Source organism: Varanus komodoensis, unplaced genomic scaffold (genome assembly GCF_004798865.1).
Source record: "Varanus komodoensis strain SLA01 unplaced genomic scaffold, ASM479886v1 scaffold1, whole genome shotgun sequence".
Classification (NCBI taxonomy): Eukaryota; Metazoa; Chordata; class Lepidosauria; order Squamata; family Varanidae; genus Varanus; species Varanus komodoensis.
This window is the reverse complement of record NW_025335268.1, coordinates 28,248,931-28,276,611: the sequence shown is the minus strand read 5'-3', so window position 1 is coordinate 28,276,611 and position 27,681 is coordinate 28,248,931. Positions and strand designations below refer to the sequence as shown.

At 43.5% G+C, this 27,681-nt stretch overlaps 1 protein-coding gene across 1 annotated transcript; it reads left to right on the top strand.

Moving 5' to 3' along the window:
• The first annotated feature begins 697 nt into the window (after positions 1-697).
• CUNH1orf198 (chromosome unknown C1orf198 homolog) lies at positions 698-27,681 on the top strand. Its single transcript, XM_044420758.1, has 4 exons — positions 698-1,129; positions 14,730-14,780; positions 20,584-21,117; positions 23,377-27,681. Exons 1-4 carry the CDS (start codon positions 782-784, stop codon positions 23,431-23,433), a joined length of 990 nt encoding a protein of 329 aa, XP_044276693.1. The 5' UTR covers positions 698-781; the 3' UTR covers positions 23,434-27,681.

The window sequence follows — 27,681 nt, the reverse complement described above, 5'->3', positions numbered from 1 at the left end:
ACGTGGAAATTTCTGCAGCCTGTCAATCTTTTAGGTTGCTCTTTTTAAAATCTTTCCCAGCTCTGCTTTTAGTGGAGCAGGATCCAGTTCAAAGGGAGTAATAAAAAAATAATGTGCTATTGTCACTATTATTTGGCTATCTGCAGAAGAATATGTTCTCCTTGGCATGGCCAGTCCCATTACATCATCAACATAGATCCGCTAAAGACTTGCAAAAATACATAATTACACACATTAAGCTTTGAAATCTCTTTCTGAATTGTCAGAGCTACAAGATATTGACTGTAGTAGCAGTGAGAATAGTTATTGGACAGCTTTCTCAGACTCCAGGCGGCTCAGAACAAAATTAATACTGTAAACCGTCCTAAGACTAAATAGGAACGGTAAATAAAAATGTTTTAAATAAATAAACAAAATGTGCAATTTAAAACAACGAAAAGCAATTATCTGCTGCACTACTATCACCCCACAAATTAAGGGAAACGACAGCGACGGCCGGAAACCTTTCAAGAGACGGCAGCGCCGTTCACCCCCATATGCATAAAAGCAGCATTAATACGGTACGCCCGGCTCGATTCTTTTAAGGGGCGGAGGAAAAGCCGGGAGAAAGAAAGGGAGGCGGGTCTCGGGCCGGGCGAGGAGCGGGCGGAGCGAAAGCAAAAGGCTCCGGGGAGGCGGGCTGCTGGAAGAAGAGCCCGGAGGGCGCGGCAGTGGCGGCGTCCCTTCGCGCCCCCCTCTCCTCCGCGCCCGCACCGAGTCCCCGAGCGGCGGCCGGGCGACGATGGCTTCCATGGCGGCGGCGATCGCGGCGTCCCGCACGGCCGTCATGAACAGTAACCGGCCGCTGGACGAGCGGGAGCGTAAGCGCTTCAGCTACTTCTCGTCCCTGAGTCCCATGGCTCGCAAGATCATGGCGGAGAAGGAGCGCATCCGCGAGCGCTACGGGCCCGACTGGGAGCGGCTGCCGCCCCGCCAGCAGGACGAGATCATCGACAAGAGCCTGGTGGAGCCCCACGTCCAGGCCCGGTACGCGGCGCATCGCGGGGCCGCCCGAGGCCCCCCGCCCCCGGTCTGCTACCCCAACCTGCGCCTCAACACGGGCCAGAAGGTGGTGCACTTCGGGGACGAGGTAAACATTCCTTTCGTGGGCTTCCCGTCGGGACAAAATAAATTTCTGTACATGCTCAGGGGCGCTTTCAGCTCTGCCGCGCCTGAGCGTTAAGGTTCTGTTCGGGACGAAGTTGAGGGAGGATGGCGTGGAGGGAAATTAGATCTGCAGGGGTAAGAAAATAAGTTTGCACGGGGTGAGGGTTTTTGTATACTAAAAGACAGTGTTTTAAAATGCTTCTCCCTAGAAATGGCATTCAGTGTTAAAGCTTAGCCCTGGAATCGTGGAGAGAGATCGAAGTGCTCTTTCGGCTAGTCATTAAAAATGATGCTACCTGATACTTAAGTGTATGTGGAATAATGGAAGACTTTCTGTGTAGAGGGCATGGTTTACCCACTGTCTAATCCCTAATAACCTTACATTTACCTTCTGAACTCAGTAGGAATTACTTTCAACTAGAGGTTCATTAAACTGGCTGGCTTCTCCTTAGGATGCTATCCAGCACGTATTTACTCAGAAGCAAGTCCCACTGTATTTAATGGGATTTACCCCGTGGAAAGTGTGCATGTAGGACTTCTGTCTTAGCTGCTGCACTATTGGTTATGATTTCTCATTTGAGCATCTATGGTAGTTCTACTTCCTGCTGCTACAGGTGCTAAAATTATCTTGTGTTTTTCATAATTAAGAAGTGTCCGAACTGTGTTGGTGGCTTTAACTCCTGACCACTGACAGTATTCCTCCAAATTGGGAAAATCTGTTTGTTTTTTGGCACAGTCTCTCTTTTCTTGTGCATCACAGCTATAGCTGTTGCTGTAAATAAGAGCTTGTGAAGGATGATGTTGCTCAACTGTTATAAGGCTCTATGTGAGGTTATAACAGGATTCTGGGTGACATCTGTGCTTCAGGGGTGCATGCACTAAATATGCCTTTAAGGCTGTGCCTTAGCCAGGAGAGAATAGGTCAGTTTGCATGTGCTAAATTTCCCAAAGGGAGCAATTGTAAGCCATAGTGGGCTAAACCATAACTTTTTAATAAGGAGGATGCCATTTAAGGCATAATCCTCCCATGTTTAAGACAAAAATAAGGCCTAAAACTCCCAGCATTTCCTAGCCACGAGCTATATGATGTCTGAACATGCACAGGATTACACTTTTAGGTTGGCTACTGGTTCACTATGCCATAAGTTTTCTTAAGCATTTGCCCCTACATTGGAGACATGATGCATATGATGGAGGTGGTAGGTGTATTTATACCACATTTACAATATGCCCATTGCCTAAAGCAAGGATGCACCACTCCAGGGGCTGCATTTGACCACCAAGAAGTGAGGGTGCCTTGATCCTGCCACCACCCAATTTCTCCACCAGCCATCAATTGTACTAGGGTAGTTGTGGCTGCTACTACCACTTCTGCTGTCACCAGTGGCTAGCCTTCTCTCGGCCTCTTCCCCATGCAGTCCAGATGGCTTTTTCTAGCTGGTAGCAGTAATGAAGAAAGAGCTCTCTGTCTCTGGATTCCTGGGGTGACAGAAGGGCTCTCCACTCCTCAGTAGTCCTCATACAGACATCTCTTTCCTGGCTGCTGCTAGCGGTAAAGAAAGAGCCATCTGTACATCACTGAGATACATGTATGCTGATGCCTGTTTATGGGTCTGTGTCTGGGCATTGAACCCTGAGCCAGCATGGGCCAGAAAGGTTGAGCACCCCTTTGCCAAAGGAAAAATGGTGAAGTACATACACACAGAGAGCAACTAAGTTGTTTCAGGACAGTCCAAGGTGGCTTAGTCAAAGTTACAAAACCGAAATGTAGGACTGCATGAGCCCAATTCAAGCTGACGGAAGTCTGGTTCACATAGCTGGGAAATCTTCCCTGTGTGTCCCCAGGGTTGCAGAGTCTCTTCAGCAGGAGCCAGCCGTGTGCAGGCACGCCAGACTGCATCAGTTGTCAAGATTTGTGGGAGCATGGTCCCCCCCCCAAGCACAGTAATGTACATTCACAATGCACACCATTTATGCCCAACAGTCCTGTGTGTTTGACAAGTCTGTGGGTGCAAGGGCAAATGGGTGCAAGCATAAAGGGGTTGTATGGTGATCCTGAAAGATACTGAGCTGTTTTAGATAATATAGTAAGTCACACAAGAGGGTAGGGGGCAGAATATTGTTGAACTTTGTTGTTTGAACCAAACCAGGATAACGAACAGCCAGGATAACAGTGGGTGAAGCACCCACTGCAGACCAGTTCTCTTCATGGCTTATTCATGGTTAAAAAGACATGTCTTGCTATTTTAGCTGAATTGACACAAAAAGATAGCCCAAGTTTCAACAAACCCCTCAGTTCAACAACATATACTCAACTCTTGAGTGTGGGTTGTCAGGTTGTTTGAGCTTAGGCTGTACAAATGGGTTGTAAACACACTCCCCATTGCATTATTTTTACTAACAGGTTGAATGTCTCAATATCCCATTTTGTTAAATCACGTTTCTTTCCCCTCCACTCTATTTCCATTCATGTGCCTCAACAACCTTCAGCCTTTGTTTAACGTATCGCACAGGCTGTACTTCAATAAACCTGTTTAGATTTCAGGCTGGAACAGGTGATCCTGGTTGTCTGGAGTAAATATATTCTGAGGGTTAGATTACCTCCCTCAAGTTTAAACTCAGGATAACTTTATATTCCATTTTAATTAAAATTAATATTTAGCCATTTTTCATTTCTGTGGAACTCCTGGAGTTTGCTGTCTGGTAGCCAAGAGAGTGACCCTGCTGTGTGTAGCCATAACAGTCCTGTGCATGTTCAGTCAGAAAAAGAGTCCTACAACTCCCAGCATTCCCCAGCCATGCTGACTAGAGCATGGTGGGAGTTGCAGGACGTCTTTCTGCCAAAACATGCATAGGATTGAACCCTTGATGACATAAAACAGTAGTGCATTCTTATATAATCAAAGACTGGCTAAAATACTACAAAAACAGGATGGGATAAAATAAGATAAAAGTGTTCTACTGTGGCATGCATCTGTTCCAAATTCCAGTTCAATTCCTTCTTCCTTCTCTCCAGTTTTCCAGTTTTATTTCCCTCAGTTGTCAGTATTTGATGCCCTTTGAACATGCTCAGGTCTCATTGGGCTGTCCTTGGGGCTTCTCCCTTCTCCAAGGATTTTTGCCTTAAAGATTGTTTGTGGTTCTTCAGACCATGTAATTCCCCCAAGCCTGTGCTTTTCTCCCCCACCTTACCCTGGCCTGGTACAATAGATGGAGCCATTTTGAGAATGGTTTTATGTCCATGCCTGTTGTCCCCAACTTGGCACCCTCTGGGTATGCTAGATAACAATTCCAATCACGTTGTGGGTGATGGACATCATAGTCTTGCACAGGTTGAGGAAGGTTGATGTATGATATTCAAGTCAAGTGATGTTTTTCCTTTTGATTATAAAGGTATTTTTCCATTCTTCCCTCCTCCTTCTCCTCTTCCTTTTTTGTACCAAATTGCTGCAGAAAAAGACATGTTAAAACAGGACTTCAAGGATAGCCAAATCCATCCTTTGACTTGCTAGTCTGTTAAAATACATTCCTAAAAGTCCACTTTAATGCAGTGGCCTCCTAGTCACATCTTTTCCATATTAATTTCAGCAGAGGGAAACTGACCATCTGTCAGGGAATCTCGAGTTGTACTGGACTCTGGGTTATGTTCTCTGGCACACTCAGTCCATGTGGGCTATAGGTCAGCCTAGGTTTCATGTGTTTCCAAGTGTGACCTAGAAACAGTACAGTAATATTCTCCTGTAGCAGGATGTTGCAAGGGAAAATTGCATTATCCACCCTTGCAGATCTTACAGTTGAAGGGATTCAAGATTTCCTGTATTGCTGTTCTGAAAACAACTGCCCTGATAGGGTGTTCCACCAACCTGTAAAAGTAACCTGGTGAAGAAGAGCTCTGCTTTAATGGTCCATTAGAATAGCGACATGGTTAGCTGTTACAGACCTGGAGAACCAGAATTGTCGATCTGCCAGCTGCTGCAAGTAAGGTGGAAAATAGAAGAAAATTTGAGAACTCTGATTAGACAGCAATGGGGAAGAATGCTAAAAAATGCAAGGAAATACCTCAGTTCACCTAAAGCAGCTTTCCCCAACCGAGTGGTCTTCAGATGTGTTGGACCACAATTCTTATCATTCCTAGATGTCATTGGCCAGGATGGGAGCTGGTATGGGAGCGTTAGTATGCAAAAGGTTTGCTGACAGTTAACATGCTTAGCAACAAGCAGTAGGAAGTTACTCCTAAAATTAGAACTGAGGAAGTGTTTACATTTGGCTCGAGGAATTTGGCAGTCCATTATTCAGGAAGAATAAGTAGAAGAATAATTTCTGAATATTCAAAGTTCTGAAGTTTTTAAGGCACCCTTTAAAAATTAAGTCAAGTTTTCCAGTGCTACTGCTGAGCCAGGAAAAACAAGGGTGTGGAAAATAAAATGTAGTAGCTCGAAACATAAGTATTTTTAGGTTTTGCTATTCTCAACTCTTGGTGCTTATACTTGTGGCAAAGCCATTGGAAAATGGAGCAGATACCACTTAATAAAACCTAATAATAATGATAATGATAATGATAATCTGGATATACATACCTGCTGAAATCGCACCTTAATTGCCTGTGTGTAATAGTTCTGTTAGTTTCCCCAAATCTTTTTCTGAACTGGTGTTGTTGCAGGATTCATGGTTGGTTTGCTTTCCATTAAAACCACGAAGTTGAAGAGGGGTTTATTGGCCATCTTGTCTAGCCTTTCCCAGCACTTCTGTTCTAGCCGTCAACTCCCATTGGCATGGCCAATGGTCAGAAATCCTGGAAGCTGTAGTCCAAAACATAAGGATATGTACATCCTGTCCTCCTCTGCATTACGGCAATTTGATTTATGTCTGCTTTGGATGCCCTTCCACCAAGCTGAGGCAAACTGAGGGGTAGATTTGCTGTTACGTGCATCAAAGTCATCTTGTCATATACCATTAATTATTAGCGCACTGAAAGTCTCCATAGATGCAGTTTCACTATAAACCTGAATATGATGTTGGATTAAGAATTTTGTGAAAGTTTATTATACAGATTATATAGCAATCAAGCCTTTGCTGCTTTTTATGCATATTATTATTATTTTCCCAAGTTAAACAAAACCAAAATGCATCAGATTCACATCTAGTTTGTGAGAGAGGATAGTACATTTAACATCCCCTTACTTTCCAGACATAAGTATAAATCCATTCAGAATATGAACTTGAATATGTTCCTAGCACATTTTTGCTCTCACATGCACAGTAACACAAGCAGTGCTTCTCCAAAGACAAAGATGAGTGTATTTCTTAAGTAAATTGGTTGCTTCATAGGAGCATGTGTTACCCTTCATATGTCTTATAAGACGTATGTTCCAGTGACACATACTGCTCCTTGTTAACCCCTTACTCTCTGAACTGAACTAAAAGTGCCAAAACTGATCAGAGCTGTATGAAATTGGCATATACATTGCCAAATGATCCAGTGCCATGTGACTTACAGTGTAGTCCTATGGCTGCTAGACTGACATTTATGCAGCTGTAAGATTTTTTTTTCAGTTCCTAGCTAAAAGGTCAGAAAATCACTTAATCCTTTCTATATCCCATCCACCCTGTGTGGATCTGATGCTGGCTGCTTCTCAGAGGACTCTTGGGAGCATTACAGGAGGAGATAATAGAAGGTATCTTGGCAACTGCCGGCTTTGGGACATAGGCAGCAGGTGTCCTTGACTGCAAGACCAGCCCCAGGGGTGACAGAGGTGGAAGAAAAACCAAGGCTTATTCAGGCAAGGGATGGACACTTGCCAAGGCATAGTAGGGTCAGAAGCAAAAGCAGAGTAAGGAGCAGGCATGGGTCAAGAAACAAGTGAAGATGTTGAAGGACTGGAGGCAGAAGCCAAGCAGGGAACACAAGGCAGCCACCACAAAGACTGAGCAGGACTGGGAAGCCTTTCTTAAAGCTGCCTGTGGTTCCCAGCTAGCCCTGATTCTGCAAGCACCTACAGGCCCACTGCTAATCCTGCAAGTAATTGCAAGGTGAGCCAGGCTGCCTTGTCTATCCTGACGGTGGCACTCCAGCATCCTCCTCCTCTGCTCTGAAGCACCCTACTTGTGCAAGTCCCAAAAATAAATTAAAAAATATGGAAAGAATTATAAACATTTGGGGTGTAAAAAGTGGGGGGGGGGGAGCAGTGGCAGTTCCTCCAATGTGGTGCTTTGACACTTTGAGCTCTCACTTGCTGTCAAATCAGAGATCGCATTTCATCATCTCTGCAAAAAGAGAAATGATTGGTAAAAGGAGCATAACGGGGTGAGTGCCCAAGAACTTTCAGCTGCATTACAGGGGCGTGGAACCATTGCTGCTCATTCTGAAGTGCCCTTTGGGCACATTTGGGGCAGCTGTCACTGGCAATAGCCTGGGCAAGCTTGGCAGGGCAGTGTGAGGTTTTTGCTGCTTTCCCCAAAAATCTCACTTGCCATTTGCCAGTAGGTGTCAGTTACCCAGATATAGATGTCATTACAACTCATTGTGGGTACAACAACCCCTAAAACAAGCCATAGGTTGTCAGGGTAGCTCTTTGTCCTCAAACAGACCACCCTATGGGAACAGTGGACTGTCATGTTGTGTGAATGCCATCAGTGTGAACTGAAGATTAAAACATAACCTTCTCTTCACTTACCCTGCTGTAGTTTCAAGGCCATATGTGAGATCTGTTTGCCTAAGAGTGTTGGTGGCTTTATGCCAGATGCCAAAAGCCTTCCCTGTCACAGTTGAAACTCCATCGGCTGTGTGTGGAAGCAGGCATAATTAAGCTTGTCGGTTCCATGCTAAGACTCAGCACTAGAGCAATTGGGCATGCGGATCCTAAACCATATGGTAAGCACGCAGTGGAAAACACAGTGGCTTTATATATGTATAAAATATATTACAAAACAGAAAAGCATAGCAATCAAAACGTGTGCGTTCGGGTTACACTATAGGACTTCAGTTAAGTTCTTCACTGAGGCCTATGGAAGCCCGTGTTTGCAAAGGGTGGTTTGAACTTTTCTTTTTCCTGTTTAATTTGGGCTCTTCTTATATGTCGGATCTGATGACCTTTTTGAGACCCCAGAAGTTCAAGAGTTCATAAAATGTTTAACCAGTGGCATTTATAGGGTTTTTAAAAATTTCTCATGCAGCTCATCTGCTTTCATATTCTTGTTCGGACCATTCTTGTGGTCATCCCAATGTAAAAGAGATTGTATGGATGTTGCATAAAGATGAACAATTTTCTCAAGAAAATATTTTCTGTTATCTGTGTAAATAAATGATTTATCTTAACACACTGCTGTTGTGAATGAAGCTGTTGTATACATTGTTAAGGACTATCACTGCTTTGTTGTCATCACCTTTATATTACGTTTTATCATGTGTTATAGGGTTTTAATTTTTATGAACAGCTGGAGAGCTTTGGCTGTTGGGCAGGACAGAAATAACATTAAATTAAAATAAAATAATGCTGTCTTTAAAAAAAAAATGGTGACAGCAAACAAAACATAGCCTGGGGTTGGGAAACTTTTGTAAGGCAAACACAAATTTCTCTTGTTCTTGGCTTCACACTACATCTCTGAAGAACAGTCCATAATCCTGGGCAAATGGACGTGGCTTGGCCTTTCCATCCAGCTCAGAGCAGGTGAGGGGCAGTGAGAATGTGCCATTTCTTTTCTGAATTTGTTTCTGCTGGACACCTGAAGCTCCCAGCTACCCGGCAGGCACAGATTCAAGATTCAAGGTAATGTGGTTCTGCTGTCTCCTTGCAGCCCCAGCTTGGTGGGTGCAGGAAGAGGCACAGAGGGTTGCCTTGACCTGGCAGGTTGAGTACCAGCTGCCCAGCAGGTGCAGAGAGGAGAAACCTTGGCTGTTTGTTTTGCCACTGCACTTGAATCCAGCAGAGTGAAAGCGAATGGCAGGCTCTAACAAATGTGCAATTTGCTGCTGGAGAGGGGCACTGATTTTGCATCCCTCTCTTGCATTGGGAGAAAGCCTCGGGCTTTTCTGGCTTGCTGGAGTCCGGCTAACCCCTTGCCCTGGTGAAGAGGGCAAGCAAGATGGCCAAACCTGGATTAAAGTTTATTTTTAAAGCTTGAGAGTTGTGTGGGTGGAACTGCATGATTATCTGCATGTTGCGTTGCATCGTTATGATTATTTTGAACCATTCTAATGCTGTGCGGCAACTCCTGTCAACACAGTTTCTGATTCCCCAGACACATGGCAAACTAATCTCCATCTGTTTGTAAGCACATGCAACTCAAAGCGAGGGGAGCCTGGAGGAACATCAAGCTGACCACAGTTCATGGGAGGGTTGAAGCAGGGAGATCCCAGCTAAGGTTTTGTATTCCCTCTGCCCCGGTCCGCAGCTTAGGAGTACTCCTCGACCCGGAGCTTTCTTTGGAAGCTCAGGTGACAGCGGTGGCGAGGAGCGCCTTCCTTCAGCTTCGGCTGATTAATCAGCTGCGCCCCTACCTGGAGTACGACTGCCTGGCGACGGTGACACACGCGCTGGTGACTTCCCGCTTAGACTTCTGTAACGCACTTTACGTGGGGCTTCCCCTGAAGACAGTCCGAACACTTCAATTGGTGCAAAATAGAGCTGCCAGGCTGCTGACGGGGACGGGGCGTTATGCTCACATGACTCCAGTCCTCCGTCAGCTTCACTGGCTTCCCATTGAAGTCCGGGCCCAATTCAAGGTGTTGAATATGACCTATAAAGCCCTAAACGGCTTGGGTCCTGGCTACCTGAACGAGCGCTTACGTCCGTATATGCCCGACCGCCCTTTGAGATCTGCGGGAGAGTCCCTTCTCCGGGAACCCTCCATGAAAGAAATTAGGAGAGTAAGTACCCGGAGGAGGGCTTTCTCTGTGGTGGCGCCCAACCTATGGAATTCACTCCCCAAAGAGGTCCGCCTGGCTCCGTCGTTACTGGTTTTTCGGCGCCAGGTAAAGACCTTTTTATTTAAACATCATTTCAATTGTTAAAACATATGATCTGGCCAGGGCAACTTCTTCTTCCTTCTCTTTCTCCTCCTATATTTTTATTTTATACTGATAATTCTAATTTTATATTTGTAAATCAATGTATTTTTTGTATTTTTGTATTTAATGGTAATTTATTATGTACTATTGTATTTCAATGTATTTTATCATGTTGTAAGCTGCCCCGAGGTTTCGGCAAGGGGCGGCATAGAAATGTAATAATAATAATAATAATAATAATAATAATAATAATAATAATAATGATAATAATAATAATAATATGACAAGCCTCATTTCATGGTCCAGCAACATACTGTGGGTTCTCTTTGTAGGTTGTTTGCAGTTAACAAATCATGATGGGTTAGTGTGGCTGGGATCACACAATTTGTCAATCCACATTCAACCCATAGTATGGCTTATGTTCTGTGAGCCCAACATCTTTGTAAAGCGCAAAGCTAGAAACTCAAGACATGTATATCATACCTGAGTTTCTAATTCTTTATGTGAATTTTTTAAAAGGAAGGTGAATTGAGGTAGGTGCACAAGTGCCAGCAAATTTATGTGGGATTTAAATGCTTGGCAACATCCATGGTGCTCTTAAAAGTACATTTAAAAATTCTATAACCTCTTTGTGTTACTCAGTTGGAAAGCTCTGTAAACAAAACATATATTCTATTAGGGAACTACATGAAAGCAGAAAGTTGATTTTTCTTGTACTTCCATTTCTACAATGTTTACCTTGGTCAGTTAAACATATTGTTCCTTAGCACTTTTCTGTTTGCATTCTCAGTAAGTTGAATTAAATAAGATAAAGTAGGTTCTAAGCAGGGCAAAACTGGATTGAAATCAGATGGCTTTGGGAGTCATCCTTTGAAGAAATAGGGGATGAGTAATAAGTCATGGACCAGCCTTAGTCCATGGAGTAAGTTCTAATGCAGCCACAGGTGGGACATTCCCCCTGGGGAACATGTAGGTGTCCACCAGCTTTAAGACTATTTGCGTAAGTCAGTGTGGTATTTGATCCCATACTGCCAGCACAGCTGGTCATATAGAGTTCTAAACCTATAACAGTGAGTTTACATAAAGTGTGTGTGAGAGAGAGCGAGAGAAAGAGCCCTTGCAGGTTTCTAGGTGACGGCATCAAATGAATAGCAAGCGCAGTCTAGAGCTGAAGGGAGGCATGGTCTTCTGAAGTTTTGTCCTCCAGGTTACCTACCCTTAGAATAGAGAACAGCGCTTGGCTCTTGAGTAGTCAAAACTGGGTACAGGAATTGTGATTCCAACTTTAACACGTGCTTGCAAGTAGGGTGCTGCATTGTGTCTACACCTTCTTCCTTAAGAAAGGCATTCCAGTATTTCTCAAGGAGAAGTTATTGATAGAGTCCTACCACATTCCTGAATATCTGTATGCCAGATTTTCCTTTCTCTTTCTCCTTGGTCCTCCCATCTCCCACCTACCAGGTTTCCCCCCAGGACAAGCTTCTCAAAACTCAATGCTGTTGGTTAAGGAGTGTGATGCCCTGTTATTTCTGAAGACCCTATGCATTGCAAAACATGCGTACTCATGGGGGGGTTACAAACAGCACTCTTGACAAGTTCCTGCTAGCCTGTACAGGCTTCTACTCCTTCACATGAGTAAATGTTGCATGTGCATTCCCCTGATGTCCAGAATCAGGGTTCCAAATTGTGTAGGGACATGATGTGTATACAAGTTTTCTACTGCAAACATTTGGGAAACAGTTCCCTCTCCCTGCATGTGAGTAGTGAAGCCCCTGTGCTTCATGGGAGCTCCCGGTGGCAAGAGAACGTGCTTTGCAGCAGTGTTTAGAAGCACCCCTCCTCTTTCCCCATATTCTTTCTTCCTCTTTTTTCTTTGTGTTTTCCCAATATTATCCAAAAATGTGTCTTACGTAATAGAGCTGCTACTGTAGTGCTTTCTTAGTGGCCAACAGAGAAATCTCTTGTGTTATTTTGGAAAACAGAGCAGTTATTTGGCTCTTCAGGAGCTATGATCTGATCTTGGCTTATGTCATCTCCATCAGAAAAGAAAGATACCAGTGTCTCCCCCATCTTAAAATTCCAGTACTTTTCCCCCCTAACAAGCTGCCTGGATGTTGCTGTTAGAGGCATACTTTCTCGTATCTGATCCATTCCAGCTGGCTCCTGAGCTTAGGACTATGACCAAATATTTGTTTGCAGATGGCATTGTTGTCATCAGTTCAAATGTGCAGAAGCCAGCAGTGCAGCTCCAGCTCCTTGAATGTGCTGCCGGGTGAGCAAAAGCTTAATTCCTTGGCATCTGTTTAGGGGAAGCGTGCTATTTCTTGCACATTGACGATGTGGGTGGGAAATCCATTTTGATGATTTAAATACCCCGGCGGATTCATTCTAAGCTGGTTTTGAACATTAATCAAAACATTTCATTATTTATCTTCCCCTTACTCTGGTGATCATCTGTGTGCCTTGTTAAATCATTGCATATTTCCCATAGCAAATTGCATTAGCTGAGCATACCCAAGAGATCACTTTTGTATTCCAGCATAGTGACACCTAACATAACCAGGAACCCCATATTAGGAAGATTGCAGATGTGCCAACACAGGACTCCAAAGACACATAGAGGTGCTCCCAGTAGCTGCCTCTAATGTTGACATTCCCTTCCACTGGAGACTTGCCAAAGGCTGAGTCAGAATATGTCCTGGAACTGGAAGAAATCATCTGTATACCTTTTAGCGGTTGGTTACAGGAACAGGATAAATGAAGATTTGATAACTGGGACTTTATTATTAATGTGCCTGAGCCCTTAGAAAGGAACATGCATATGGAATGGGCCGTATACAAAATACCTAAATCAAATCAGATCACTTCTGAAGCTGTTTCGGAACTCTTGTGCTGCATTTTCAAGTTTTAGGCATAATTTATGGGTAGCTTTTATGGAATCGTATTTAAAATCAATGCCCATATTCATACACAGCGATTGGTATTGTCAATCCACTGAAGTCATATACTGCCTTTTAAATTTTTGAAAGCTTAGTTCAGGAAATGACGTCCCCCATCCTGGAACTCTGATACGTTGGACTACAATTCTTAGTACCTATCCGGTCCACCAGCTATGCAGTGGGGTTGATGGGAATTGTAGTCTAATACATTTGGAGGACTCTGGGTTAGGGAGGGCTGCTGTGGAACTTTCTGAAACAGTTGGATGGAAGCTTTGTCTGTTGCCCTCATTCACCTTATGAAGTTATGAAGTTCACCATAAGTGTTGAGCTCCACCTTGTGTGCCTGTCTCCATGGACTTCCTGGTTCACATATTTCACAAAGTGGAAGCAGGCATTTTGAAACAGACATGGGGAATCTCTGACCTATAGGCCAATGATGGGTCCTCTGGGGGTTCTCCATCTCACCTACTAGTTTGTTCCCTACACCTTGCACCCCCTCATAATACGGAAAACCTGCAGAGGATTTTGGTTGCTATTTGAAAGTTCTGCTGAGAGATTCAGTTCTGCTTACTTCTGAGTAGACCTACCAAGGCTTGTCTTGAATGTTTTGGGGTAGGCTTAAAATGGGTAAGAATAGAACTTGGGTCCAGCTCACACTGACTGCTTTTGGCCTCAGATGGAATTTACCTCCCCTCTCACCCCATCAGACCTTTGCTAAATTGGAATTTGGCTGTTGGACTGGAAAAAGGTTCCTCACCCCTGTTTTAAAGTATCTTCTATACAAGCAGCTGGCTGTGTATAGCACCCTATAAAAGAATTCTACACAGTTCTTCATATGCTGTGATGACAACTAGAAGACTTTAACTCCCTAAAGAGTATGTATGCTGTATGTCCCTAAAGAGTATGTATGCTGTATGCAGAGCATGTTTGCATTTCCAAGACTCAGATTCTATATGGGAAAGGGCCTTACTCCTGTAAGTGCAGAACAGCTGGAGGAGTGGCAGGCTCTGTCCTGGTCTGTGTTTTGCTAGCCAAAGTTCTGACTAGCTTTTTATTTGGAACTCACATGGCTGGTGACATGTGAGCTAGAAATAATCCAGACGGACTTTGCATAAAGAGGCTACAAACAAGGGGAAGACTCTTATTTATTAAATGAGCAGATTTTGAAGAGAGCATGTGAAGCAATAAATGTGGAGTGATGAGTATTCTAATTTCCTTGTGTCATAAATAAATCCCACAGTCCTTGAGTGTGTGCAGTTTTTTTTAATATATATATATATATATATATATATATATATATATATATGAAATAGGAAATGTCTGTTTAGAGATCAGCTTAGGACCCGAGTAAATATACTGTCATAAAGCTACTTGCCATAATTCGGGTAATTCAGTTACCTCAGATTTTAGATTTATTCCACAGGGCAGCGTACACTGTGAACCCACACATATAACAACTTAAGAATGCCTCCTGCTGTGACTCTTGCCATTCTCCATCACTTTACAGATTAAAATAGACATTTGTACAATCCTTCGGTTGTTCATTTTATGTTTTAGAACCATAGAGTTCCATCTCTTTCGCCTTTTAGAAGTGTGCACTCTTATTTGTGTGCTATCATTCTCTAATTTTATTTCAGGATATCACCTGGCAAGATGAACACTCTGCTCCTTTCTCCTGGGAAACCAAGGTAATTTTGCCAAGTTGTTCTACTCCTCTTTAATGTTTTCTTCTTCTTTGGCTGCTTACCAAATTAACACCAGTGCACAACAATTGCAATTTTGGTTGATCAGAAGAGCTCCAAGAAAGGTACGAATTGTAAAAAGTCCTATGCTACTTTTCTGAGCAATGTTTCTGTTCATATGCTGAGAGATCCCTGTCTTTTCAACTCTTCTATGGTGTGCATTGTGCCTCACTGCGTCCCTTTTGCTGTATACTTTGTTTTCCATAAGGAGTGATAACTGTGTGTAGTTCTGAGGCTAGAGCTGGGTGCATTTCTTCTGCTTGACCTGAATGAATTTGGCTCCAAGAGGAGAACAGCTCATCGCATCTCTAAGGTCTAAGCCAAAGCGCAAGTGCAGACAGTTGCAGATTTCTTCCTCCAGTGATTTACTGTTGTAATTTTCTGAGAAACAGCTGTGGGGGCAGTGATCAAGAAGACAAAGGCAGTAATTTGCGGGGGGGGGGGGTCCTTTACCCTTTCTCCTTCATGTCGTTAGTCAGTTTTACCCTTTTCTGACAACTTGAGAACTGGTGCCTTTGAGATACTTTGGATTAGAACTTCCATTGCCCCAAGCCAGCAATTACCATGGGTCATGATGGGAGTCTTAGTGGAAAGCCACCAGGTTGGAGAAGGTTGTTGCAGAGCATGCTGGAGCCTCAGGCTTATTATTATTATTATTATTATTATTATTATTATTATTATTATTATTATTGTTACATTTTTATACTGCCCATAGCCAAAGCTCTCTAGGCAGTTGACAGCAATAATCACAGAATCATACACTCAAGTCACCCATCCCATTTCTGCCCAGGCCTGACCCTGCTTAGCTTCCAAGATTAGGCAGGATCAGGCACTTCAAGCTTAGGGTCGGGAGGCAACAAACTATGGTCTTAAAGCCATAATTACTTCTAGCTTTCCATATTTTGGGAGCTTGGCCATTAGTTCCGTGCTGCAAAACTCACATTTTTCAAAATAGTGCTGGCCAAAGATATTTTTATTTCCAAGAAAACTTGCAATCAGGTCTTTCTTTCTTGGCAGGATCTTTTTTTGTTCCCACGGTTCTTAAAAGGCAACAGTAGGCCCAAGTGGTTGTTAGGTGTGGTTGTGGCTATATGCATCACAGGCTAAAAACAGTGGCTTTCAACAGGTTGGGAGGACTGTGGTATAGACTGATTTAGCTGGACTAGATGGACCAGTGCTCTGAGTTGATGGAAGGCAGATGGTAATACATGGGGAGGGGGATCTGCTTGTGTTTAGCCAGATGTTTCGCCTCCCATCATCTCTAGGCAACACGAGCAGCGATAAGGACCCATGGGAGTTTTAGGCTATGAAATGGGTGCCTCTCCTGGTACATATCAAGCTGCTCTCTCTCCCAAGGTTTATATTTCTGAATTTCAATTAGTTTTTTCCCATTCTTGGAATTGTTTTGTGCAAAGTTACTCTGCTTATGTGAGAAATTAAATGAAAATGAGGCCCACAGCAGTTCAAGTGAGTTTTGTTGTTGTTACCACATGTATTTATAGCCTGCTTTTTCTGCTTGTGAGGAATCCAAGGCAGCTTCTTACATAGCTCCATTTTATCCATTTACATTCTATGCAGTCTTGGAGTCTTCAGGTTTCAGAACTTGCTAGGGGCTGGAGTCCCCACCAGGTGAACTAGCCGCCCCCTGGCGCTTGTCCCTACGCTGATCATGCTGACTGGTGGCTTGCAGCAGTACACGCACCATGCCATCCTGGCTGTACTGGGAACTGGAGCATGAGACCAGCTCACAGTCACAGTGTGTGAAGACAGCTTGACATGGTGGCAGCTTGACAACTCTGCCAGTGGGAGCATATTCCGTTCCCTCCTCTTATCCTTACGTCCCCAGAGTGGGTTGGGCTATAACTCCCAGCTTCCCTACCTATGGCTGTGCTGCTGGAGGCCAATGGAAAATGGAGTCTAAAAGATCTGGGGGGCACCGGTTTGGCAAAAGATGGCTTATCCTTTGAGCTTGCATGGGCACAGCATAACAGAGTGCAGCTTGGGGTAGTGGAGAGACTCCCCAAACGCAGTTCAGTTACTGGATCTGAATGCAAACCACATCAGGACCTCCCCTATCACTAAGATTATCCTCTGAGTCTGGGAATCCAGCAGCAAGTTAGCTGGGGTTCCCCGAGGGGCTTGAACCTACCTGCCCTCCTGAGGTTTTTGGTTAATATGTGCTAAATTAATTTAGATCTGATGCCTTCCCAGATTCATTAATTGGGTCAGGGAAGGCCAAGTGGGGGTGGGGGGTTCTTCACTGCTGCAGCAGGTAGAACTTGGGTCACTATTGCACTAATGGTAGGGCGGAAGCAATTTTGTGCACCATTTCTGTGATGCTTTGTGATCTTGTTTCTGCAGTGGCCCCTTCAGATGTATTTTGCAAAGGGGATTATTCTACGAAAGAATTCTTCCTTTCATAGTATTTTCTCTACCCTGTTCATCACTCCATGGGTGACTCATAGACAGGGGCATAATATACTCTGTCAAGATGGCCAGCTGTAGGTTCTGTCTCTGGAATGGGCTGGATTCTTTCTTCTTGGTTTTGCTCATAGCTTCGGGTTTGGGAGGTTTTGCTTTGTTTTGGTAAACTCTTGTCTTGCAGGATTTGTTTCAACATGGGTTGTCCTCCCTCCCCTTCTTCTTTTTCTATTTTGAGGTTACCAAGCTAAACGGCTGGTTTTGGCTGCGGATGCCGCATGCCTAACAAAATACTCTACATTCCCAGCAAGTGAATAAGATACAAAAATAACTCCCTGGATTCTTGTGGTCTTCTCTGTTTTTAGTCCAGAGGGAAATGTTTCTCTGTTCAGATCCAGTTTGATGCAGTGAGTCCAGGTCAGCTTTGCAGTTTAATACTTGCCTGGTTGCCTTTGGCCTTTGCCACCTCTTGGTACTGGTATAGAGACTGGCAGCAGTAACAAAAGAGCTTTAAGGTATAATATGCTATTATTTTGGCCCCGCCCCCTTTTCCTTCGTCCCCTCCACCACTGGAATATGCCTCTCAATCTTCTTCAGAATGAAATTTGGTCCTTTGGCCAGAAGGGCTTCTGTACCACAGAGGCCAAGGATTGCCTCTTGTCTCAACAGTATAGATGGAGCCCAGTGAACAGAATATTGAATGGAGCAATGAAGGCAAGAGCAGGACTTTAGCTGTTGTTGTTGTTGTTGTTGTTATTATTATTATTAGAACATTTCTATGCTGCCCCTTGCCAAAGCCTCGGGGCGGCTTACAACACTATAAAATACAATACAATACAAAAATAACAATATAAAATTAAAATTAATAATATAAAATAAAAAAATATAAATGATATAAAAGGAGTTAGAAAAGTTATAAAAGAAAAGAAAAGAAAAAAGAAAAGAAGTCACCCTGGCCAGATAAATAAGTAAATATTGTTATTCAAAGGAGAAGTCATGAAAGCTGGTATGGAAGGTCAGAAGGAATAGAAGTGGGTGTCAGAAGGATTTTGAGGGCACCTTGCTCCAACTCTCTGGACACCCTTGCCTACTAGCTTCTGAAAAACATAGGAAGAGAGAGGAACCATTTAAGAAAGTATTCACTGACCAAAACTGTGGTTCCCAGAACCCCCTTTTGGGAACCTATTTTTCAGATAGAAGTAGAAATATAGTAAGATGCATTTGGTACAGGCAGAACCAAAATCTATTGTGGTTGGTGATATTCAAAATTCTAGGAGAGTCATCCTGATGTCACTTTCCCAGTGAAGGCCGTCTGCTAGGGCGGCCAAGATAGCCTTTATCCAACTGAGGACGATCTGACCCCAGCTGAAGACAATCTGATCCTGAAGTTCTGGAAACTCTGGAAGCTTATAAGCTGCTGTCTGTGCAGGTGCTTTAGCTGAACGAGGCAGGTTGAAAGGTGGTTGCTGGACCTCACACAGCTGTTACAGCTGCACCACAATCCCATGTGTGGATATTTGCTAAAGCATTGGTTCTTCAGCTGGTCATTTCCCAAAATTGCCTAAAAGTTTGTTGTTGCAAGCAAAACAACAACAACAGCTGATCTGTACACAATTAAATAGGCCACTGAAGATGCCTCATCCTGTGTGACCAGGCTGGGGTTATTTTTAGTGAGGTCGAGGCTTGTGAGGAAAGAACTGGGTGTGGCTCCAAGATCTCAGGAAAAATAAATCATCCCCCAAAGTGTATTGTTTCCAAAATTCCTAGAAGAAAAGCAAAGGGGAAATTGTTTTCCACTTTCACTAATTTCCCCTGCCCTTCATTCTTGAGGCTTTCCTCCTTCAGCTCTTCACATCTTTAGTTGTTACAGTTATATGGATTCAAATCCTAATGTGGATTTTGAAAAAATATATTTCTGTTTCTGTGCAATGGGAAAGAACAGCCAGTTGCAAAAAAGAAGGCCATGTATCCTCAAGAAAGTGGTTTTTGAAAAGTCTCTTGGACCTAGATGTTCATGTTTTGTGCACCTTTGTTGCGAACTCGGGACCCAAGCAGATACTGTGTGGGTGACGGTGTGTCTTTTCCTTTGTGGTGCCATCATTGGGCTTTGGGAAGGGGAGAATTTTTAGGGTAGAATGATCAGGTGGAGGGGAGGGCTACACCCTTTATGCTGACCAGTATTATTTTTTGCAAAAGTTTTTGTCCCCCTACAACACGCTGAATATTTTTAAACCTTCTGCTGGACTTCAAGATCACAACTGAGCTTGGTTCAAGAGCTACAGAAAGTGCCCTTGAAGTGAAAGCGACTTTGAAGGAGAGAGTTTGCAGGTGTGGGGTAACTTAAGCACTCTGAAGTCTAAATTAAATTAGCGCTGCACGCTAACCCCAGAGCTGTTGTCTTTTAAAAAGCTGAGATCAGCTGCACACTATGCATTTAACACAGCGTGCATTTTAGGCACGTTTTCCCATGAAAATATCCCATCTTCACTTCCTCTTCTCCACCTTTGGAAAACAAAGAAATCCACAGTAATATTGGCTTTTACTACCACAACTCCATTATGCCTGACAATTAGCCATGCTGACTGGGATTATGCGCACCCAGCTACGTAGCTGGGGTGACAGAAGCTGAAATCTAAACCAGCTGAAAGACACTTGTTTGAGGAAGTCTCCCTTACCTGATGCCCTCTCTTTCTTTTGTATATGCCCAGTGTGGTGATGCAGAGTGGTGGTGATGCTCTCCAGACAATGTGCTTACTTCAAGCATGTTACAGCATGTCTGAATGTTCAGAGTAATCTGAAGCCAGGATTGCTCGGCAGACCTGCACCATCCAGCCGTGCAGCAGAGAGATGTTATCACAGCATCTAAAACATGTTCCATGTTTTTGCATGATGTGTGCTTTTTCACGTTGCTTTATAACTGCTTCTAGTGAATGTATGTTCTGTGTTGTATCTTATTTTTAATAATTGGGGTCATTCTCCAAAGCTGTCGGATTTGGTACCCCCACTTGAACAGTGCTTTGCCTGTTCCCCCCATGAAACTCGGTGTAGTGAATTTGCTGGATCTGTAAGCAAGTATATTGCCCACCTTTTCTAGGCACAAAATGCAGGTGATACTTGTGTAGGCAGTATCAGTTTTGTGGTCCAAGTGCCAACTGTACCTGGAGCTGATCTGAACACCAGACAGTCCTGGCCCAGTGTGCCAAATGCACCCGCATTGGTGGTAACCCTGAAAAGGTACACAGAAGCCCCTCTGATCTTATTCTCTAATACTTTTTGTCCATAGAAAGAGGTTTGAATACTTTGTTGGCTTCCTTTTAATCCCCCACAGAGTCAGATGGAATTCAGCATTTCTTCGTTGTCCATGCAAGAACCGGGTGGGGTGGCATCACAGAATGAACAGAAGCAAGCCATCAAAACTGCTCCAGCCCCACCAGCCCCCAAACCCTCACAGGCTGGGAAAGCACCAAGTTCAGAAGGGCTTTTCCCCGCCAGGAAAGAGGAGGAGTCTTCATTCTGGAAGATCAGTGCTGAGCGCTCCAAGTGCGAAGGCGAGCAGTCTCAGTTCCATTCCCTAACCCCGAGCCAGATCAAATCTATGGAGAAAGGGGAGAAGACCCTGCAGTCTTACTGCAGGCAAGAATCTGGCCCAAAGGAGGCGGTGAAAGCAGAGAAGCCTACTATTTCCAAACCCGAAAAGATGGTCACCCCAGTCCTTGCCGTGTCATCAACAGAATGGGAAAAACCTCAGGTTGTTCAGCCTTCAGCTCTCAGCCTTGATGCTCACCCTGAACCAGTGGAAAAACCATCTTCCCTTGGGGCCAGAAATGAAGAAGTCAGTGATGACCTGAAGATATTTGGCCAGGTAATATTGAACTCCTTGCTTTATCTTTTAGAGAGCTTTACAAATAAAGGAAAGAATGAACAGCCTCCATTCCTCCAGATGCTTGAAAAGATTGTGTTCTGAAGAAAGCTAAACCTTAGTGAATCTTGTTTCTGCTTCTCTCCTCCTCCATGGATCAGAGCAATAAGTCTCAGTCTAGCAGTAACATTAATGTGCTACCAGTACCCATAAGATATGTAGCATTTGCTGCTAATGCAGTTTCCTGAAATCCTCCCGTATGTTTTATAATCATCATCTCAGCCCATTTCCTTGGGAGCAGCCCATATTGTGCAGGATTGAAGCAAAGGTAGCACTTCTTCCCACAGCATGCAGTTAAAACTATGGAATTCACTTCCAGGACTGTAGTGTTGCCCTTTAGTTTGGATGACTTTAAAAGGGGACTGAATACATTCAGGGAGGAGAAGGCTGTCCTTGGCTGCTAGTCTTGATGGCTGTATGGTGCCTCCAATAACAGGGGTAGTTGCTATGTAAACCAGGAACATGGGCAGGACGGTGCTGTTAATTAGATCAGGCTATTTGCTGGGTTGCTCTGGGATAAAAAAAAAGAGAATTTCTTGTAGGAGATCAGACAGAAGAAGCTTTTGTATATTGGAAAGGGATATGTTGCATTTCTGGCTATGAGTGTGGGACCATCCAGACAAACCCCTCCTCATGCTACCTATCAAAAGGCATTTTACAGCTGTTCCAAATTGTCTTCTTTCACATGGTATTAAAAATAGAATAAGTGATGGGAAAACATGGAAGGGGTTATGAATGGAAGATTACAGCTTCTGGATTCCCCCCTTCCCCTGCTCCCCAGTAAAGTTGTGTTTGAACCAGGGTGAATGCGTATGAAACCCCTCATTTTTAAGCACCCTCTGTGCCGATTTGGAAAACGCTATATCCATGCTGGGCTTAAAGTTGCTGGGGCCCCCAGTATACTTAGCTAACGATCAGGCACAGTGGGGGTCCCTGCACAGCGCCTCCTCCCCTTCTTCAGTCTTCCAGCCTGTATCCCAGGGGGAAGCAGGATGGCCGCTGCAGAAGGTGGGCACTTGCAGCAGCTGCTGTCCGCTTCCCAGCTCCGCAGATGCACTGGCAGAGTGGATTGTTTGTGTGTGATCCCACTTTCCTGACATCTGTCGGAGCACCGGTGTCGGGGGGACAGGCCCAGAGCAAGGGGCAAGGAGCTGATTAGCACGCCCCCTTTACTGTCTTCCATATGACTGAACCACTGCCATTTGTGTGTGTGAATGTGATATACTTGTGGGCATAGTTTCTGTTTTTATCTATCTATAGCTGCATTTACAACCCACCCTTTTTTCCACTCACAACAAGCCCCAGGCAGCGGAAATGGTTCTCCCGTTCTCCCTTGTATCCTCACAACAACCCTGTTGAGTGAAAGCACCTGGCCCAAATTCAGCTTCATGGCCATGCGGGGACTAGAACGCAGAACTTCTGTGTGCCAGGCCGACACTCTAACCACTACGCCATGGAGGCCAGACTTGTTCCCAGCTCTTGACTCTGGGTGTCTTTCCCTCCATTTCCATGGATCCTCCTGTGCATTACTGAGGAATTTTAGTGGAGCTTGTGCAGGAGATGCTTCTGAGCCCTCTGAGAGTCACTCGGTACAAAACTGATCAGGATCAGTGTAACTGCACAGCCACAGAAGTTGAGAAAGGATTCCATATGTTGTGACATAGCTGCTGTGTGACCTTTGATGTGAATTCGGAATTCCATAGCTCTGGGATGGAAGAGGAATCTCACAGCAGCAGTGTGTCCTTCTGTTGGGTGGGATCTAGGTTGGCCTCCATTAGCAGAAGCCCTCCCTCTGCTTAGAATGTTCTGCTGATGGAAAGGGGGAGGGAGACAATTTCTACTGATTCTTCCCAATCTCTGGAGCAGATTTTGGGGGCTGAAGGGCAGGAATGGGCAAAAGATAGATGTTTTGTACATCAAATCTAGAAGCTCCTGCTTCTAGAGGAGCTCACGAATGACTCACGAATGCTCGAAACTGAAGTCCACCCTACTTTCTGTAGACCCCTGGTGTACGGTGAGGATGGAAATTGCCACCTTTTCCAATGATAGAATTTTTTTGCTGGATGAAAAGGCTTGTCTGGATGGAAGGAGCCTTTCTGATTTGGATCCAAGCCATTGTATTGATTTGTGGCTCACTTAGAATTAATTTTAGTCCTTTGTCTATTTGAGTATTCACCTTGTATAAATTTTCTTTCTTTGCAGAGCAATACAAGTAATGTTATTTTGAAGACGGGATTTGATTTTCTAGACAACTGGTAAAGGCAAACAAAAATAACTTCAGCTCAGTTTTGGAGAAAGAAAAGGAACATCTCTCTCCCTCTCTCCTTGTATGTGCACATATTGTTTTGTTATGGGCTTCTATGTGTTCTTTAAAAATATATTTTTCCAACTCTTTGTAAATGTTGCCTTTGTACTAACACTTTTTGTAAAACCAGATGGGTATTTGTATTTTGGAACAGTCCCGTGTTAGACGCTTGTGTGTTTTTTTTAATTCTACAGGATGAATTTGTTGGGGACGTGCAGAATAAATTTCCTAATAATTCTGTGTATGCTAAGGACAAGGTAAATGATCTAACTAGAGAGAGAAATTGAAGCTACATAAGAGAGACATCCATGTTAATTTGTTCATGAAGGAAAACAGCTAATGGACTGCCAGATGAATTAGTACAAAGAAGAGAACCATTTATATAGAGAAAAGCTCAACCTAGAATCTCTGGAAGCACAAAGCTCAAATACCAAAATTCATCATGTCTCTTTCAAAGAAGTTTTGCAAACAGTAAAGCTATACATATTTTCAGTTTTTATTATTGTGAAGGTATGTTTAGTTTTGACCCAGTTTGTTTTTGGTTGCAGTTCATAGACATTTAACAGCATCATCATGGTGTGAGATGTTTTGAAGTGGACCGGCTTTGCCATAGCGGGATGCCAGGAGCGGCTGTAGAGTTCCATGGCATGCTTTGTGCTGAAGGTCCCCAGTGCAAATCCTCGGTGTCTCCAGGTGGGGCTGGAAAAACCCCCGCCTGAAACCCCAAGAGCCAGTCAGTGTCAGCGGTTCGGAAATAGATGGTCTGGTCCTAAAGGCATGGCTGTGCTTGAGATAATAGTGCTGTAGAAGTAGCATAAATGGAGGATAGAGGCATGGAGGAAAGACAGACATGGGACAAAGCTGCACCTTTATTTTTATAGATTAAAATGCTTAGTGACAAGACCTTTGGTGAAATAAAACCTGGAAAGGTAATTGATTCTCTTGATACCACTTGGCAATCCTTGTAACAGTGACACTGGAGCAATCCACTTACAATCTCTGGGAGCAACAAGCCTCTCTCACTACCCCAGGAATCTTACAATAATCCACTGTGTTTCCTGCAAAACATTGTGAGGGGCTCCCGCCTCCCCAGTTGTAATTAGATTGCATCTCTTGAAGGCATGACTTAACTTCTGGTGCTACTTCCCTTAGTGGAACTAGAACTTTTAACTTGTCACATTCTCCCTGAAGAGCTCAATTTTTGTAGTTCTTTTGGATTTTATTACAATGAGTTCTTTACATGGGGGAAATTTTTAAAAATGGCATCCCCCCACTCATAACTTGAAATTATATAGTCCAGTCTACCACTTCAGGATTCTACCACCTCTCTCTGTGTGTGCAAGTGTGTGAACATATGTGTGTGTGTGTATGAAGACCAGGCCTCATTCTTGTCTGATGTTTAAAACAGACATGAATTGGCAAGCCCTGCCCGTTGAGTTGCCATCTTGAAAGAACTTTGTGGTTTTCTAGCCTACAGCAACTCTTTCCCCATCACCTTCAAGCCTTAATTTCTCCTTTACGCACAAAATGGTGGTCCATCCAATCCAATACCAAAGGTGATTAACCTTTAAACCTTGAGAACTGGATTTCCAGAACATTAACCCATTACAGTGGCTCATTATACTCAATGACATTTAGTGCTGTGCTGAGGCTCCCACACAGTTTGCATTGGGTCAAATATCTGGAGGACAAAAAGCAGAACACACATACCTTCTTTCTCAGCTGGTTTGCAGATCACTGTAACCCACCCTGGCTTGTCTAAGCAGGCCATTTTGACTATTCAAACCTGTTTGGGGTTGCTGTGGTTTGCCATGTTGTGTGAATCCAGGCAGCATGGCTTGCTGGAGAGGGAAACAACCTTCCAGTAACAACACAAAAGCCCATTTAATACTATGTGAAAGGTAAGCTACTAGCACCCTCCATAGAAACCATAGAATTAGGCATAGCAACCTGTATTGTCCAGACATGTGACAAGTTTGAACAAAACCCCACAAAGTTCAGGTTACATCTATAATAGACTTTGTCTCCCTCTGATCGTCCATTTCCTGTTTATCCAACCTGCTGTTCTCTTAAACATATTCTGCAGGCAGACAATGTATCTGACAAGTGAAGGTTGACCAGTAGGAAATAACTCCAAATGTGTATCACTGTTATAGGCCAGCATAAAAGTCAAAGAATACTGTGCAAGCTTTGGAGTCTTTAGAACACTTCCTCAGGGGGAAAAGTAAACAAAACCAAAGGTACTGAAAATCTGTTTTTCAGATCGGCAACATTTTAGATTTGTGGGGACCATTCATTGTTCTTCTCAGCAATGCCTGTGGGGTCTTAGGTGCAACCCAAAACATTCTCAGTACCTGTTAGAGCTAACTGGAATGTCTGCAACTTCTTCCCACTTTCCATCTTAAGGCTGTAACTAAATGCAGACCTCCATGGCTTGCGCGTCAAACTTTATTTTTCCTTTTTCCTGCACTGCCTCTTCGGATTTGTGTACCATCTTGCTGGATGAAGGGATCTGGAGAACTTGAACTCTTCCACAGTATTTTCTGCCCTTTCAGTAGACCTATATTTCCTTTTGGGAAATATATCTAAGTTACCTAATCAAATCAAGAGTCTATTTCCAAGTCCTTGTCCCAAAGATGTCCATCTGTTGTTAAAATGAACTCGAGAGAAAACGCTGCTTTTGAGGGCTGTTTCACCATCACCTTTTATGCACCTTCTTGTACACATGCGTGTTTGATAGTGGAGAGTGAAGTGGGAAAGAGAGGTGTGTGTCTCCAAACATTCAGGTTTGTGGTGGACACTTGCTGAAGAAGTCTAGTTTCATTTATTGTTCTTTTTGTATATTTGGAGATGCCTCTCCTGTCACTGGCTGTGTTCACAGTGTAACATTCAGCCATGGTTTATGTTAAGCATGGTTTGTAGCTTTAGCCATGTAGTATCTTGCAAATGAGCTATGGATTGTTTTCCCTCTTTCTGATCTATCTGTCCATCCCGTTTCGACAGCCTTCAGAACAGTTTCTTTTCCAGCTCTTGTTAAGCACTGCCTCTTTTTCAGGGTAGGCAGCTGTGCAAACAAGTTAAGGATAAGCTACTGTCCTAGGTTCAGACATCACAACAAGCCAAGATTTAAACAAGGTTTAAATTTGGCAAGCTAGCAACAAACCATGGCTTTTGCATGTTGCTCATAGCAAGTAGACAAAACATGGTTTATTTGTGGGCTAGATAACAACAAGCAAGGTTTCAGCAAACCACATCATGGCATAGCATTATGTGCGAACCACACCCTTGTATTTACCATAGTAACACTTGCACTGTTCCCCAAGTGTGATGCTATGTAAGTATGAATTGACACTTGGATAACAGACACCAATGACACTTCTGGAGTCATTTGTCTTGCTGTTGTAACCAGTAGAAATTCCAGTAATGGAAGAGAATTTTAAACACAAAAAAGCTCCCGATGTGGTAGCTGTTGGCAAGTATCTTGTTTTGTTTTTGCTACATTTACATTGTTTCCCCAAGACACTTTAATATTTGCAAAAGATATTTGAAAAGGTTTTCTTTTTAAACTATTTGGTATATAAAAGCAACAAATATTTTAAAAAGAGCTAAAGTTGAGCACAAATTCACCATGAGGCATTTCTAATCTGCACTTTTGAACTTCAAAAGGGAAACTTTTTGTACAATCTTACTGAAGCTGAACAATGTAAAGCGTGAATTTTTCAGCTCAGGTCCTTTTCTCTATGTTGGGAAATTCATCAAGTTTTTTTCTGTTTAATGCATAAATGTGGTAACTTCCATCTTTGTTGTCTCATTGGAGAGAATATCCTAAGGCCAGGAGGAGCATCATTGTAAAGATACTTGTGTTACACATAAAAAACTGTTAGGAACCGAGTTCTGTCTCTGTGTTTCACCTTATGAGCTAAAGGTATCAACCAGTTGCTAATGTGTTTGTGTGCATCTCCTGTTCATTACAAGGAGGGGAGTACAGAAGAATGTGCTGAATTGTACCCACTGGAATGAACCAGCAATATATGCTGCAAAACCTGTACTCACCCTTTCACTTACTGTTCCTTGATGGCTAAAATCTGATGCTTTCTCCCTTTCTTAGACATGTTTTTAATGACGTTCTTATTCATAATTGTTCTTGGTCACATTTTATATACAAATTCTTCTTAAATAAAGGCACCTGATGTAGACCAGTT

Bases quoted from the DNA above. Each gene is read 5' to 3' on its own strand.
- CUNH1orf198 (XM_044420758.1), top strand. From the start codon at position 782: ATGGCTTCCATGGCGGCGGCGATCGCGGCGTCCCGCACGGCCGTCATG. The intron at 1,130-14,729 runs GTAAACATTCCT...ATTTTATTTCAG, and splicing joins TGGTGCACTTCGGGGACGAG to GATATCACCTGGCAAGATGA. The intron at 14,781-20,583 runs GTAATTTTGCCA...AATCCCCCACAG, and splicing joins CTTTCTCCTGGGAAACCAAG to AGTCAGATGGAATTCAGCAT.